This window comes from Amaranthus tricolor, chromosome 1 (genome assembly GCF_026212465.1).
Source record: "Amaranthus tricolor cultivar Red isolate AtriRed21 chromosome 1, ASM2621246v1, whole genome shotgun sequence".
In the NCBI taxonomy this organism is placed as follows: Eukaryota; Viridiplantae; Streptophyta; class Magnoliopsida; order Caryophyllales; family Amaranthaceae; genus Amaranthus; species Amaranthus tricolor.
Genome location: NC_080047.1, coordinates 44,334,346 through 44,353,478, shown reverse-complemented (window position 1 = coordinate 44,353,478; position 19,133 = coordinate 44,334,346). Strand labels below are relative to the sequence as shown.

At 33.3% G+C, this 19,133-nt stretch overlaps 1 protein-coding gene across 1 annotated transcript; it reads right to left on the bottom strand.

Annotated features, from left to right (window-relative positions):
- Nucleotides 1–462: 462 nt before the first annotated feature.
- Nucleotides 463–1,767, bottom strand: LOC130799991 (calmodulin-2/4). The gene is made up of 2 exons (XM_057663314.1): nt 1,307–1,767; nt 463–1,209 (listed from the first exon to the last, which is right to left on the bottom strand). Exons 1-2 carry the CDS (start codon nt 1,338–1,340, stop codon nt 836–838), a joined length of 408 nt encoding a protein of 135 aa, XP_057519297.1. The 5' UTR covers nt 1,341–1,767; the 3' UTR covers nt 463–835.
- Nucleotides 1,768–19,133: the final 17,366 nt, after the last annotated feature.

The following is a 19,133-nucleotide window of genomic DNA, read 5'->3' as shown; positions in this document are numbered from 1 at the left end:
TGTTGCAAACTGATTTGGTAATTGATTGTAACCAACTGAAAAAATGAGTTATTAGTTTTCTGACTCTAGACTTATTGATCTGTTCTGTAGATTTATTAGTTTGAGTTTAGTTTGCATTTGGCACTAGATTTATTTTTATTCATAAAAAAAACACTTTATTTAGCAGCTTATTAGTTTGCGTTTGACTCAAGACTTATTGATCTGTTCTGTTTGGTAATTGCTGTAACCAACTAACTGAAAAACTGACTTATAAGTCAATTTATAAGTAGCTCTTGACATTCTTTACTGTCATTTGACTTTTAAACTATTTCCCAAATAAGCGGCAATATAACTACTTTTAACAAACATTAACAAACATTTTCGATAACAACTGATTTATACAACTAACTTAACAGAACAAACAGCCTACGAAGTACCAACTGGTTAAACAACCAACTAAATCAACCAAAAGACAATAACCAATTGTTAAACACCTTTAAATATTTGGTGAGACAACTAATGAGCCAATTATATCATACAGGATTACAGTCAAAATTCAAATGCATAGAATAATGTGTTTCGAGAACTGAATCAATTATCAGAATTAGTTGATTCTCCAAAGGGATACTGATACAATAGAAACCAGAAAGAACAAGTTAACAGTCACCAAGAAAAACAGCATTACAGAAATTGCCAAACAGAGATCACCACAATCACAAATCCACAACATGACCTAAAATGTCTGGTTTCTATGCATCAGAAATTACTAAAGAAAAAAAAAAACAATATAGGTCTCATAATAATTCACTAACATTTTACAAATTTATCTTTTTTTTCATCATTTACCAGGAATTCATCACTTGGCCATCATCACTTTGACGAACTCCTCGTAGTTGATTTGGCCATCACCATCAACATCAGCTTCCCGGATCATCTCGTCGACTTCCTCATCGGTGAGCTTTTCACCTAGGTTTGTCATCACATGGCGCAGCTCAGCAGCAGAGATGAAACCGTTTTGATCCTTGTCGAAGACACGGAAAGCTTCTTTAAGTTCTTCCTCGGAATCAGTGTCTTTCATCTTTCTGGCCATCAGGTTGAGGAATTCTGGGAAGTCGATGGTACCGTTTCCATCAGCATCAACCTCATTTATCATGTCTTGAAGCTCTGCCTCAGTTGGGTTCTGACCAAGGGACCTCATCACTGTTCCGAGCTCCTTGGTGGTGATACAACCTGGGATAAGAAAAGGTCGGTTTAAAGCCAAAAGAAAAGGTGCCAAACACATTAGAAAACATTACAGGATCTCATCAGTGTTGCAGATATACAACACCTTTTTTCATTTGGGATAGCATGCAATGAAACATAACAATAACCCCATACGGAGGCTGCCAGGAGCTCAGAACCCCAAAACAGAAACATTGAGCTTGGATAAAAATTTAGGAGGCAAAGGAAAGGAAGGAAAGGGGAAGGGAGTGAAAGGAAAAGAAAGGAAGGGAATAATAGATAAGTCTCCTTTGTTTGTTTAGGAGGAAAACAACAGGAGGGAATTATAGAAAAGTCATTTTCCAAGGAATCTTTCCACTTGGAGAGATTTGGATATAATAAAATTGGACTTTATCCCTTCTTTTCAAATCCCTCCTATCCAAAATATCTCTCCGAATTCCTCCTCTTTCTTTCCCTCCAATTCCCTCATTCCAAATAAGGTGCAACTTGTTGTAACTTGTAAGCATTGATGGGTTCTCCAAATCACTATAAGCATCCAGGAAAAGTTAATGCTTAGCAAAGAAATTACTAGTCACTTCATAATGTAGATCAAACTAGCACTTTCTGTCACACGTGTATGATATCATGTGATATGTCTGGGAAGGAATTTTGGGAGAAGGTACGTAGCACAAGAACCATTCAAGAAACCCAGCACAAAATAAATTTTCAAAAACATCTGAGGTGATTGAAGCACACATAGGTTTGCTGACATTCCAAAAACTAGAGAAGTAAACTAAAGATGTTGATAGGCTTTATTATCAAGAGTACACAACACTCTCGAGAGATTGAGAATTAGATCGAATAACTTCCAGAACACAAACATCATTACATTAATACCATATTTATCAGATAAGTCATTCAATAAGATGAGAAAATAATAGGCAAGTAAGAGTCCATCAGTGAAATAACATTCTAATATTTTGGTTGCTTGTATTCACTCAAAAACAAGTTGATTTTTTACAGCAAACTTGTTGTAAAGTAATGACACCAACAAAGAAATTATCTCTCAACAATCGCACACTCATTATATACAGAAAACTATTTGCAACAATTACTAAGCCATGATACTATCAACTGCTCCACTCGAAAGATCAATATTTTAGCGTTTGACTGGCCAAAAATAAACCCAACAAAAACCATCTAGAACGACACATCTTGCCAACTCTGCCTTTCAACACATTCCCACACATCTCTGAACAAATCTATTTCATATGCCTTTCACTTAATTGTTCCACCAGGAATTTATGTCAATGGCGTGAGTACTAAGTAGAATTAGAAGCCAACTCTTGTTTTCTGGGATATGGTCTACTATAAAAAAGGCTTTAAATTTAAGTGGCAAGCACTAATGGTAAACCTTAGAGCATAATAAAGTAGCAACTCTTCACATGGATATGATAAAAGAATAATGTGACAGAACAGTAGGAGCCATATAAAATAAAATCCTTCTTATCAGTGTCGTTTCTGATAATTTTTAGGTTTTAGGCAAAAAATTAAAAAAGACCCTTGTATTAGTAAAGTTTTGATATCTATTTTTTTCAGCTATAAATCATACAATTTCCCTTTTATCTATCATATAAATTTTAAATAAATGTACGAATTTAAGATCATATAATGATATAGTAAAAAAATATACTTAAAGAACTGATTTTTAATACTAAGGATTAACTCAATTTGAGCCTCTTCATAAGTTGAACCCTAGACAATTGCAGAGGATCGGCCATGCTAGTTATAATATACATAGGATCTTGAATTTTGCTTCTTCAAGTTGATTGTTATGTCAAACGTTAAAGGATTGTTATGACATTAATTTATATTTTTAGTATAATAATTATTGATTTTTTAATTTAAAGATCCCTATAAATAAAGTGATTAGTGACAATTTGTCATTTACTGACATATATAATTATTACAATAGTATATATAGTGACATTTATGAGAAATGTCACTAGACATTATATCTCGGAATACATTAGTATGGTTTTTTTATTATACTGCTAAATGGTCTAATAAATATCAATAAATCTACTACATATACCAATAGAAATTTAAAGTAGTGACATTTAAATTAAATATCACTAAAAATATCCAACTAAAAGTATATTATATTGTAGCAATACGTCCACACAATTTATTTTTCTCGAGCGTAAGATAGGATGAGGGAAAAATAGAATTAGCTAAGATTCGATTTCAAAATCTTATATATTATTATTTCCCACAACTTGTTAAAGTGCTTAAAAGTGATGGAAAAAACAATAGTATATTTTATTATGTTATCCAAATTGGATTAGCAAGTTGCAAAGCTTATACCCTTACTTTTCAAATTCCTTCAAACATGCATGCCTATAAATAACTCACCCAACACCCTCTATATCTCCACATAAACAGCCAAAACCAAAACCCTAATCACCATTCAAAACCTTAATTCAACCTCTTATAAGCTCTCAACCATTAACCAACAATGGCTTCCACAACCAAAATCTCACCCATTACTCTTTCTCTTGTACTCATCTTCGTCACCGCCACCACCACCACCACCATACCCAAATCCAATGCTCAACAACTCCCCATTGGTCTCATCCTCAACAACATAAACATAACCACCGTCAACATCAATGGAACACTTGCTCACCCACTTTAACCTTCCCCGCCACCTTACTCACGCCTCCTCTCGTCAACGCCACCGTCCAAATCACTCTTAACGACGCCGTCATCGCCGCCGTCAACACCTCCGCAACCGGCGCCTTCGGAATCACCCTTAATGTGACGAATGTTCTTAATGGGCCCATTACTAATGCTAATCTCAACACTCTGAGAGTGAACATTGGCGGTTCAGGTGCCGGATGCAGGATTTTTACAACCCTTCAACCTGGTGCGTTATTCCAGTTTTCTACTTTTCTTCAATCTGTCAATAACAATGGTTCCGCTAATCTTAATGTGGGTAATTTGTTGGATATTCTTCTTCCTGGTGTTATCAACTAGTTTTATTAACAGGATAAGAATCATGGGTCAGTCTAATGGATAAAGACTTTTCCGTTTAATTCTATGAAAAGGGTTTGATTTATTCTCACCTCTTAATTATCTGTATGAATTCTCTAGCGAAGCCCCGAATAAAAAAGAGAGACAAGGCAAAATTTGTACCTATTGGAATTTTATGAATTATATCCTTTGCTAGAATTTTAATTTTGGTTTGTACAAACTCGAACCAAATAATTGTATGTTTAGAACTTTTGCGTGTTTTTATATTTATTTTTTTTTAAGCAATTGTACTTTTTATAGTGAAATGATGTAATGAAATGTTCATATGTATATGGTATATGTAATTATTTTATGATTTTATCTATGGGTCTAATAATTAGGGTTTGAATGGAGTAAGAGAGAGTTGTCAAACTTCAAGTGAGGTTTAGCTTGTTTTTTAATTTATGAGACGCTCTAATGTTTAAGGTTACAATCTATTGGATGAGCTTGCAAGAATGAGAAATTTTGAATAGAAATTAGAAAATATTTGAGCTTACCTAAAATGCATTGGATTAAGAACGTATTATTAAAGCATGTCATAATGAAATATAATTAAGTATTTCACATTTTTATTTTTATAAACATATGATGCAAAAAGATAAAGTACATCATAGTTGCTACTAGCTAGGCGACACTCACCTAGTTAGCTTTTTGAAAAGAAAAAAGACATGTGAACAACTTCAAATACGGAAAACAAACACACAACATAAAAGATAATATTCAATATCACAAAGCCTTAAGATCCATTCATTATATTTGTAGTATGCAAGCATCCCTTCAAACAGCCTGGCATTGATACGAGCCAGGAGCAACAGCAACACATCCATATGGTTCACAACATTCACGTACACCAGGCTCACATGAATGTCCCTCATGGTCTTCACAACCTACAGGCTCACACTGGTGAACACCTGGAGAAACTTCCAAACATTCAAGTCCTTCACAACAGTCTGGATTAACAGAATTACATGGTTGTTCTTCTACAACACAAGCTTTAACAGAAATCATTTGCAACATCACTGCATAAGCCATAAAAATTTAAACTATTAGCATACGTATCTTTTTATATACGCTATAAATCAATCAAATTTGTATATGTAAAAACGAAAAGAGAAGAAAGAAAATAACATGTTGCAAGGATGAAAAATGTTGCCAATTTGATTTGCTTGTGATTTTCCATCCTCTATATTGCTCGCTTGAAATTCTCTATTGATGAAAGTTGTGTGTGTAGTATATTTGCAAAATTTAGGTTATTTTTTCTGTAGACTTCCCTATTTCTTTCTTTCAATTTATAGAAGTTGTGATCCTCTTACGATAATTTTAAAAAAGAATTACAATTTTTAGTTTTTTTTTTTCATGGCCGGTTGTTGCTATTAAATGTCAGGTCAACATTCTACTTGCACACAATGTTGTTATATGATGTATTACTAATTTATCACTATTATTATTATTATTATTATTATTATTATTATTATTATTATTATTATTATTATTATATAATTACACTCTAAAGAACTGGAGAATTATTATTATTTTTTCTTTTAGATGCTGAGATAGATTTATGAATTCCTTAATTATGATATCTTTATAATAAAATCATCCATAATTAATGTTCATATTGTATATATTAATCAATTGTATTAGTTTTCAAATAACTAGATATTATGGTAACACCATTTTTGTTGGGCTGATCAAATTTATATTCACCGTGTTAACAAAATTACTTATATATTAGAGAAATCATTTTTTATAGAGTTAAAGTGATTACTTATAACCTAATAACGCGATCATTTATTATTTTAAATTAATGATCAATTTAAAAATGAGCTAATTACATAGACCTAGATCATAATGATTTTTGGTCTCATACAAGACGCCAGTTGTCTTTATTTGTTCTATTAATTGCTTCGTCCCATTGAGTTTTTTAATATTTTTTTTATTTGCTGTATAATAAAGAATTAGTAATACATCACATAACAACATTGTGTGTAATAAGTAGAATCTTTGAAGTAGCTGAGCAAATATAAAAATATTCACAAATTTGAATTAAAAATTATTATTAGAGGATCACAACTTCTATAAATAGAAAGAAAGAAAGTGGGAAGTCTACACAAAAAAACCATAGCCTAAATTTATAAGTTTACTACACACAATAACTTTCATCCTTTAATTTCAAGCGAGCAATAATAGCGGGGATGACAAATCACAAGGAAATCAAATTGGCGACTTTTTTTATCCTAGCAACATGTTATTTTCTTTCTATATTTTTTCCTTTTTATATTATATACGCATATTATTTGATTGATTTATAACATATATATATATATATATATATATATATATATATATATATATATATATATATATATGCTAATAGTTTAAATCTTTATGGCTTATGCAGTGATGTTACAAATGATTTCTGTTAAAGCTTGTGTTGTAGAAGAACAACCATGCAATTCTGTTAATCCAGACTGTTGTGAAGGACTTAAATGTTTGGAAGTTTCTCCAGGTGTTCACCAGTGTGAGCCTGTAGGTTGTGAAGACCATGAGGGACATTCATGTGAACCTGGTGTACGTGAATGTTGCGAACCATATGGGTGTGTTGCTGTCGCTCCTAGTTCGTATCAGTGCCAGGTTGTTTGAAGGGATGCTTCTCATGAATGAATCTGATCATAATATTTTGTGATCGATACTTAAAATCTAGTTTTATGTTGTGTATTTGTTTTTTTTTTCCGTAATTAAAATTGTTAATATGTATTTTCTCTTTTCAAAAAGCAAACTAGGTGAGTTCACCTAACTTAGTAGCAAATATGTTGTACGTTACATGTGTGCATCATTGATTTTATACAATAAAAATGAATATGTTTAATGTTTTGTGTTAGTGTTTTTACTTTCTAGCTTAGTTGACCATCGTTGAACATTAAGAGTTGAAGTCAAGTTTTTTTCCAAGCATCTATCCTTAAATATGTCACTCGTTAGAGCAATATTATTGATATCAAACATGCCTTTACAGACGACCTCAAACAAAATTTTAAATCTTTTTACGTTTTTTAAACTTCATCAATCACCCGTAATGAACATAACTTTTAAGAAATCAATTATCATAAATTTTTTTAAAATAGGATACCAAGATTATCAAAGTGAAAATCTATCTCGCTAGCTCTCACATGTTACGTCCAATAACTTCAAATGTGTTCTAATTAGTTAACTGTTGTGCGACAGCGGAAGCAAGTTTGTTGAATAATAATAAAACAATAAGAAAATTCAATGCAAAATAAGAAATTGACACGAGAGATTTAACGTGTGTAGAAATACAAATAGATGATCGAATGCAACAAGAGGGGGGGTGAATTGTTGTGTATTAAGTTTAAGATTTTTGCCTCTAATTTTTGCGGAATTATAATAAAATAAAATTTAAACTTAAAATGAAAAAGATAAAAGGAGACAACGATTTTACGTGGAAACCTTTTTGGCCTAATAAGAAGGAAAAACCACGACCCCCCGGGATTTCAAAATTCTCACTATGTTTTAGGCAATCAATTACAATCACATAAAACAATTTGCTTCACTTGAAGCTTCTCTATTCTAGGCCTATTTCTCTTTCTCTTCTCTTTCTCCTTCTCTTTCTCTTCTCACACTTCTCTTGAAGCTTCTCTATTCCTCTAGACTTCCCTTAAGTCTAGTTACAACAAAACACTCAATTACCCTTACAAGGCCAAATTCTCAAGAGGATAAAAATTAAATAATTGCTTTAAGAAAAATATAATAAATTAATTGGCATTTAAAAACTGAAAATATTTTTCTTAAATGATCTCCCTTAATGGACACTCTTGGATGGATGATTCGGTTTAAGCATAGTCCCCCTATTTATAGTGGGAACAGCCGTCAGTTCCCATAAGCATACCTTCCACTAACTTCCATATTCTCAATAGATACGGTAGTGGAATGCTAAGAATGGAATCCGGTTACCACTTACTAAAAATAGAAAACGGTTCCTTCAAGCTAAAAATAGCATAGGTGTTAAAACAAAGATCCTAATTAAAAGGAGATTCTTTTTCAAAGAGAATAATTCTTAGGCTATTTTTAGATAACCTAAAAATAGTTTTGCCAACCAATTTATTAATTAATTAAGCAATTAATTTAATTCTTAACCGTTACATCAACTTAAAAACAGAAAATAATTAAATCGTAATTTTCCAGCCGATGTTTTCTTAGGACCTGCGATGTGGGAACAGTGTACTGTCTCCATCCACAACTTCTGTCAGATTGTCAACTTTGGGAACAGTAGACTGTATGTCTACTTTTAACATCATAAGCATTTATGTAACTTCTTGGATATTTTAAGACATGTACAACTTTCACGAACCAAGTCATAGGCTTTATCAACGATTTCAACAAAATCGGATATTCACCTTCAAAACAATCTCTAAAACATGTTTGTTTATTTAAAAGTGAAGTCATCATCAAAACCTTAAGAGGCCAACAACGTGGTTCACTATCAATGTGATAGCTACATCTACCGGCACCAAGATCAAATAATTTCACTATGATCGCAAAGAATTACAAGATGAATCTCAATCACACTCACAAATTAATGGCTCTCTTGTGATCTCTCTCAATTTTGTGAATCATCATATATTAATCCTAAAATGGGAGTTTATATACTAATGCCCAATAAAAGGAATTTATTACATAATAAACACAAAGTAACCGTCCCAAAAGACACCTCCCGTGAAAAGAAACCGTCATTTCGTGAGCCGTGTACAACTACGCGAGCCGCGAAATGGAGACAAAACGCACTCCGCGCCCCGCGGACTGAGGCAACAGCTTCTCCGCGCCCCGCGGACCTCCTCTTTGACCCATACTCATCTTCTTTAATGATGCTTGCTAGTTTGAGTCACCATTAACAAAAATCTCCACCTTGACGAAAACTCGTATTCAGCAAACGATCTCATCAACACAAAGTGAACATGTCTCAAGCCAAAACCCGATGTAAAGCTCATGCATAAGCTGTACATCCCGATAAGTCTTCAACCAAGACTCATCCCGACAAGTCTCCAATCAAGACCTATCACATACTTGTCACCAAGTATAACAACTCATAATGCTCCACCTGCATCACAAGCCCTGGGCGAGCTCCACCTTAAGGCCAACATGCGTACAACAGGAGCTCCCCAACATTGCCCCTAAGGGCCTACTACATCACATAGTAATCAATATTTAGCAAGTCTAAGCAATGTTTAAACTTACTAAATGGAAAAGACTTAGTAAAGAAATCAGTTGGGTTATCAGTGGTCCCGATCTTCTTTACCTTTACCCTCTTGTCAGTACGCAAGAAATGATACCTGACATCAATGTGCTTGGTCCGATCATGGTGTACTTGGTCTTTAGCTAAGCAAATGACACTTAGATTATCACAATACATCGTAGCAAAATCCTGTGCGATACCCAGCTCACCTACAAGGCCTTTGAGCCATATAGACTTCTTAGCTGCAGAAGTTCAAGTCATGTACTCAGCTTCAGTATTAGACAACGTAACCGAAGACTACAATGTGGACTTCCAACTAACCACAGAACCACCCAAAGTAAACACATACCCGGTCACCGACCTCCTGGTATCCACATCAGCTGCATAATTAGAATCACTATATCCAGTTACCAAACACTCCTTACCATTCCCATACACAAGACCAATATCAGTTGTCCCTCTTAAATAACGAAAAATCCTTTGCACCCCATGCCAGTGCTCTCTCCCAGGTCGAGGCATGAACCTACTCACAACACTAACAGCGTGCAATATCCGACCTAGTACAGACCATGGCATACATCAAACAACCAACAGCGTTGGCATAAGGGACTCTAGACATATACGCCAACTCCTCCTCAGTTTGAGGTGACATAGACAAAGACAATTTGCAGCTTATAAGATGTTGGTGTACTTATAGGCTTCGATTTCTCCATCCCAAAACGAGACAAAATTTTTTCGATGTAACTTTTTTGAGTCAAGAAAAGTTTACCCCTAGCCCGATCCCTATAGATTTCCATACCCAAAATCTTCTTAATTGGACCCAAATCTTTCATGTCAAATTCCGAGCTAAGCAACTCTTTAAGTCTAGCAACATCAGATTTATTCTTTGAGGCAACAAGCATGTCATCAACATATAATAGCAGATAAATCATGGAACCATTTTCTAGCATACTATGATACACACAGCAATCATACGAGTTCCTATCAAAACCATGCGAAACCATAAAAGAATCAAACCTCTTGTACCACTGCCGAGGGGATTGCTTAAGTCCATACAATGACTTTAGCAATCTACATGCATAGTGCTCTTTCCCTGGAATCTCGAATCCCTCGGGCTGCTTCATCAAAATTTCCTCCTCCAAATCGCCATGAAGGAAAGCCGTCTTAACATCCAGCTGCTCTAGCTCAAGGTCAAAATGTGCTATAATCGACAATAGCACACGAATAGAAGTATGTTGAACCACTGGTGAGAATATCTCCACGAAGTCAACCCCTTCTACTTGACTGAACCCTTTTGCAACTAGCCTAGCCTTAAAACGAACTTTCTCAAATTTAGATGATCCTTCTTTCTTCTTAAAAATCCACTTGCACCCCACAAGCTTTCTCCCCTCTAGTACCTTCACAAGTTCCCACACTCTGTTCTTGTAAAGAGACTGCATCTCTTCACCCATTGCAGCAAGCCATTGCGCCGACTTACTACAACTAATTGCTTGTTTATACGTGGCAGGTTCATATGACTCTACATCATCAGCTACACTCAATGCATAACCTGTCAAATTCTCAACAAAGCAATTTCTTACTTCCATCTCTTCAATCAATCTAACAGGCTTCTTGATAACTCGTCTAGGTTTCTCAAGAATAGTGTCAGATTAGATGACCTCTGATTAGACAGTTCCACCTCCTCCCTAGAGTTAGGAGAAGATGGAACAACCTCAGGTTTAGGAGTACTCGGCACTGGAACCTCAACTTCATCATCAATAAATTGCACTCGAGGTAAATCAGTAATGGATGACTGATATACCTCAAGTACTCCATCTCTCTACAGCAAGTTCTCCCCTTCTTTTCCCAAATCAGAAGACTCTGAGCTCTTCTTGGAATAAATGGTGCTCTCATTAAAAGTGACATCCCTACTAAGAATGACCCGACCCTCCGAAGGTGAATAGATCCTAAACCCCTTCAACCATCACCGTACCCAACAAAACACCCCGTCTTAGCTCGTGGATCCAGCTTACCTTCACTCACATGATAATAAGAAATACAGCCAAAAATCTTCAAATTAGAGAAACTAGGCAACTTACCACTCCAAATCTCAAATGGGATTTTGACCCAAATCTCAAATGGGATTTTGAAGTCAATTCCCGAATGAGAACCCCTATTGATGATATAACAAGCTGTCATCACAATTTCACTCCAATACCTCCTCCCAAGCCCTGCATTAGAGAGCATGCATCGAACTCTCTCAAGCAGTGTCTGATTAATCCGCTCTGCAACACCGTTCTGCTGTGGTGTCCTCCTGACGATATGATGCCGAGCAATACCCTCATCTGCACAGAACTGATTAAACTCCTCTTTGCAAAACTCTAGCCCATTGTCTGTTCGTAACTTCTTGATCTTCCTACCCTGTCGATTCTCCACCAAAGCTTTCCATTGCTTAAAAGCTTTGAAGGCCTCATCCTTTGACTTCAGCAACCTAATCCATGTGTAACGGGACTTGTCATCTACAAATGATACAAAATAGCAAAAACCTCCCATATCTTCAGCCCTAGATGGACCCTAGCAATCTGAATGGATATAATCGAGCACATCATCAGTAATATGAGCACCCTTGCTAAACTTTGACCCGTGTTTCTTCCCAAACACACAATGCTCACAAAATTCAAGGTTGGCTACCTTGATCCCGGATAGTAGACCCCTCTTAGACAATAGCTGCATCCCCTTCTCCCCCATATGACCAAGCCTCATGTGCCAAATCTTGGTCATCTCCTGGTGAGATACTGATGCGCAAATCGCAGAACTAGATAGTGTGACACCCTCAAAGACATAGAGGGTGTTCCTCTTGATACCCTTAAGTACCAACTCCAAATCTCGATAAATGGACAACTCCCCATCTGAAAACACTCCATTGTACCCCAAATCATCCAAGGTATCCAATGAAATCAGATTTTTCCCCAAAGCAGGGACATGTCGCACCCTAGTCAAAGTCAACTTTCGCCCATCACTAGTCCTCAATCTCATGGACCCAATACTCGTAATCTTACAAGGTGCATTGTTACCTATAATAACATTACCCCCATTGCAAGACTCATACGTGTCAAACCAGTCTCGACGCGGACTCATATGGAACGAACACCCCGAATCTAGAACCCAATCATCAGAAAGAACCCCAGACTTAGCAAAACTCACTAATGCCAAGTCTTCCTCCGAATTATAGTTCTCTTTCGGTTTTTCCTCAACTACAGCAGCTTGGGACTTGCCCTTCCTCACCGGACAATTAGCCCTAAAGTGACCCGGTTCCTTGCAGTAATAACAGGTCTTCCCCGCACTTTTACCAGATCCCTTATTGCCGTTTCCAGCACCCGACCCAGTATTGTTGCCCTTGTTAACCCCCTTCTTCTTTTTAGATTTCCCTGACTTAACAAACAACCCACTGCCACTCTCCCCGTTATCACCCATAGCTTTCTGACGAAGTTCCCTAGTATGAAGTGCTGCCTTCACTTCTTCTAAGGTCAGTGAGTTTTTATCAACAACAAAAGACTCAACAAAATTCTCATAGCTAGACAGTAGAGACACAAGTAAAATCAATGCAGCATCCTCGTCATCTTTTTTAACATCTAAGTTACGCAAATCTTGTAAAATAGAGTTAAGTTTTTCAAGATGTTCCCACAAGGGAGTACCTTACTGCATTCGAAGGCTGAACAACCGCTGCTTCAGCAATAATTTGTTCGTCAGCAACTTAGTCATATACAATGACTCCAATTTCATCCATAGTTCCGCCGCTGTAGCCTGATCAGCGACCTCCGTGATGATATAATAATCCAAACTTATCAAAATGGTAGAATGTGTCTTTTCCTCCATTACTGCTAATTGCCCGTCAGTTAAACCGTCATCCGACCCCGCAGTAGTACTCTTTGAAGCCAACGGACGCCAGATTTGCTGTTGTTTCAACAGAGCCTTCATCTTTATTTGCCATAACCCGAAGCCATTTTTCCCGTAAATTTCTCGATTCTTATTGTAGAATCTCCAGCCATTGTTCCACTCAAAAAACTCTCCAAGGACTTAAACTTGAGCTCTTGATGCCAATTGTTGTGCGACAACGGAAGCAAGTTCGTTGAACAATAATGAAACAATAAGAAAATTCAATGCAAAATAAGAAATTGACACGAGAGATTTAACGTGGTTCACTATCAATGTGATAGCTACATCTACCGGCACCAAGATCACTATGATCGCAAAGAATTACAAGATGAATCTCAATCACACTCACAAATTAATGGATCTCTTGTGATCACTCTCAATTTTGTGAATCATCATATATTAATCCTAAAATGGGAGTTTATATACTAATGCCCAATAAAAGGAAGTTATTACATAATAAACACAAAGTAACCGTCCCAAAAGACACCTTTCGTGAAAAGAAACCGCCATTTCGCGAGCTGTGTACAACTACGCGAGCTGCGAAGTGAAGACAGAACGCACTCTGCGCCCCGCGGACTGAGGCAGCAGCTTCTTCGCGCCCCGCAGACCTCCTCTTTGACCCATACTCATCTTCTTCAATGGTGCTTGCTAGTTTGAGTCACTATTACAACATTAACTTCAATTGGTTTTAATAGATTCATATAGAAGAATTGTAGTAGAGAAAAAGATAAATAGGATTGATGTATTGATTTACTAAAATTTCTCATAGGGATTTCTCTTCAATTCGACATGCTATATAAGTCGGGTTTTAAAGAAAGACAAAGGTATGTAGCGGAAAGATCATATTCGTACCCCTTCAAAGAGAGGACAATAAGAGGAAAGAGAACCCTTAGATACTCCCCTAAATAGATGGGCCCTACAAAAAAGAAAGTTGAGTGGCATACAACTTTTCTGATACTTGCAACTACAACTAAAACTAAAACAAACTACATTAAATAGTACCCTGCGTAGCACAAAAAGGTAACTAAAAAGATGAAGAAATAGCCATGGTAGAAACCGGAAAAGGGAAGGGAACTAATATAAGTCTGAAACACGATTACTACGTCTCTAGCTATTCATATCTCTGGTCAATTACTACAAATTCTACTAATTATATTGTAAATGTCAATACATAATATTACCTATTCTTATTCATATGTTGGTTCTACAAATTTAACTTATTTCATCTGATTTTCATTAAAAAATCTCTTAGTTATCTTGATAGCCATACTTTCACTTCAATCATCTCATTTTTTTCATAAAATTCATTTCAATTTTCCAATGCATTACCATTGAAAGATGTGGTATTCGGTGATAATTAATGAAAATTTGTAAACAAAATAACTTCTTTGTGATTAAAGTTTCATCACCATGGGAATGATATTGAACTTTAGATGAAATTTAACACTATAAGTCATTCTCATTACCACCATTTAGTACCATTAACCAGACGGGTCGTAACATGTTTTTTTTGACTAGGATTATCTCATTTGTCTAACACATTTTGCTTAAAAAGGACATTATATAATTACAGTTTTACCAAAAAATAACACGATTCTACTAGGACACCTTCCAAAAAGTTTCTTAGTAATTTGGAGTTAAATTACTCATACGCTTGTCAACTATTGCCTTTTCTTTCAATGTGAAACTCAAAACTTTACGCTCAAAATGTCAAAACCAATTGATAAATAGTTTTAACATATTTGAGCTTACTGGACATAAGATGTGCCAGCAAAATAGAATCGTTCACCTTTAATAATTCTTGATATCGCTTTTTTTTTTTCAATTTATGATTATTGAATATATCTTAAAAAATTAAGTTCATTGTGGGTGATTGATGGTGTTTAAAATGTTAAAAGATTTGAAGTTTTGTTTAAGGTCATCTATACATATTACATGCCTATTTAGTCTATTAACGATAATCATTTTAATCTAAAAAAAAAACGATAATCATTTTGTTATGATAACATTTATTTATTTATTTATTTGATGTTATATTACCTTAATACCCTTTGACTTTTCGGTTGACCTTGACTCTCAGTCAAGGGGCTTTTTCTAAACTTCTTAACCACCTTGCTTGGTCACTAAGTTAGTAACTTCCCTAATCCTAAAATAACTACCCACTACCATCCATCATACCCATGATGATCTACTCTCTCCCAGAAATTACTCCCTCTCCACCATTATAAAAGGAGGCAGATAGCATCAATTAAGGGCAGTGAAAAAACCATACCGAAAATCCTCAAAAATCCCTACTCACGATCATCTTCATTAACTTATCCAAATACAAACCACTTCTACCCAGACATCTGTATTCTTGCAGTCAATTTATTATCGTTTATTCATTGATCTCTCATCTCTGGTCTAACTTGAGCGTCGGAGGGGTTTTCCGGGAGATCACCCCCGGCAAGGCTAACGTGTTGCATTGCAGGAACTCAGGTCACCTCCCTTTCATTGATTGCTGATCTCGATAACGCTTCCGCTTCAAGTATTCCAAGTGCCTCGCACTTCCTCGTTTCATAATCGAAACACATTTAAATGTAGAACACAAAAACATATTCATTATTATTGCATAACCAATGGTGCACACAGGTAAAGTACATCATAGTTGCTACTAGGCTGCTGAACTCACCTAGTTAGCGTTTTGAAAAGAGAAAATACATGTGAACAACTTCAAAAACAAAAAAAACACAATATAAAAATTGATTTTAAGTATGTATCGCAAAGCTTTGTGATCTGATCCATTTAATGATAATTATAGTGCGCTTGCGACCCTTCAAACAACCTGGCACTGATACGAACCAGGAGCGACAGCAACACACCCATATGGTTCGCAACATTCACGTACACCAGGTTCACATGAATGTCCCTCATGGTCTTCACAACCTACAGGCTCACACTGGTGAACACCTGGAGAAACTTCCAAACATTTAAGTCCTTCACAACAGTCTGAATTAACAGAATTACATGGTTGTTCTTCTACAACACAAGCTTTAACAGAAATCATTTGTAACATCACTGCATAAGCCATAAAGATTTAAACTATTAGCATACGTATCTTTATATATATATATATATATATATATATATATATATATATATATATATATATATATATATATATATATATATATATATATGTATGTATATATATATATATATATATATATATATATATATATATATATATATATATATGTATGTATATATATATATATATATATATATATATATATATATATATATATATATATATATATATATATATGTATATATATAAATATATATATATATATATATATATATATATATATATATATATATATATATATATATGTATATATATATATATATGTATATATATATATATATATGTATATATATATATGTATATATATATATATATATATATATATATATATATATATATATATATATATATATATATATATATATGTATATATATATATATATGTATATATATATATATATATATATATATATATATATATGTATATATATGTATATATATATATATGTATATATATATATATATGTATATATATATATATATGTATATATATATATATATATGTATATATATATATATATGTATATATATATATATATATATATATATATATATATATATATATATATATATATGTATATATATATATATATATGTATATATATATATATGTATATATATATATATATATATATATATATGTATATATATATATATATATGTATATATATATATATATATATGTACATATATATATATATATATGTATATATATATATATATATATATATATATATATATATATGTATATATATATATATATATATGTATATATATATGTATATATATATATACGTATATATATATGTATATATATATATATATGTATATATATATATATGTATATATATATGTATATATATATATATGTATATATGTATATATATATATATATATATATATATATATATATATGTATATATGTATATATATATATATATATATATATATATATATATATATATATATATATATATATATATATATATATATATATATATATATATATATGTTATAAATCAATCAAATAATATGCGTATATAATATAAAAAGGAAAAAATATAGAAAGAAAATAACATGTTGCTAGGATAAAAAAAGTCGCCAATTTGATTTCCTTGTGATTTGTCATCCCCGCTATTATTGCTCGCTTGAAATTAAAGGATGAAAGTTATTGTGTGTAGTAAACTTATAAATTTAGGCTATGGTTTTTTTGTGTAGACTTCCCACTTTCTTTCTTTCTATTTATAGAAGTTGTGATCCTCTAATAATAATTTTTAATTCAAATTTGTGAATATTTTTATATTTGCTCAGCTACTTCAAAGATTCTACTTATTACACACAATGTTGTTATGTGATGTATTACTAATTCTTTATTATACAGCAAATAAAAAAAAATATTAAAAAACTCAATGGGACGAAGCAATTAATAGAACAAATAAAGACAACTGGCGTCTTGTATGAGACCAAAAATCATTATGATCTAGGTCTATGTAATTAGCTCATTTTTAAATTGATCATTAATTTAAAATAATAAATGATCGCATTATTAGGTTATAAGTAATCACTTTAACTCTATAAAAAATGATTTCTCTAATATATAAGTAATTCTGTTAACACGGTGAATATAAATTTGATCAGCCCAACAAAAATGGTGTTACCATAATATCTAGTTATTTGAAAACTAATACAATTGATTAATATATACAATATGAACATTAATTATGGATGATTTTATTAAAAAGATATCATAATTAAGGAATTCATAAATCTATCACAGCATCTAAAAGAAAAAATAATAATAATTCTCCAGTTCTTTAGAGTGTAATTATATAATAATAATAATAGTGATAAATTAGTAATACATCATATAACAACATTGTGTGCAAGTAGAATGTTGACCTGACATTTAATAGCAACAACCGGCCATGAAAAAAAAAAAACTAAAAATTGTAATTCTTTTTTAAAATTATCGTAAGAGGATCACAACTTCTATAAATAGAAAGAAAGAAATAGGGAAGTCTACAGAAAAAATAACCTAAATTTTGCAAATATACTACACACACAACTTTCATCAATAGAGAATTTCAAGCAAGCAATATAGAGGATGGAAAATCACAAGCAAATCAAATTGGCAACATTTTTCATCCTTGCAACATGTTATTTTCTTTCTTCTCTTTTCGTTTTTACATATACAAATTTGATTGATTTATAGCGTATATAAAAAGATACGTATGCTAATAGTTTAAATCTTTATGGCTTATGCAGTGATGTTGCAAATGATTTCTGTTAAAGCTTGTGTTGTAGAAGAACAACCATGTAATTCTGTTAATCCAGACTGTTGTGAAGGACTTGAATGTTTGGAAGTTTCTCCAGGTGTTCACCAGTGTGAGCCTGTAGGTTGTGAAGACCATGAGGGACATTCATGTGAGCCTGGTGTACGTGAATGTTGTGAACCATATGGATGTGTTGCTGTTGCTCCTGGCTCGTATCAATGCCAGGCTGTTTGAAGGGATGCTTGCATACTACAAATATAATGAATGGATCTTAAGGCTTTGTGATATTGAATATTATCTTTTATGTTGTGTG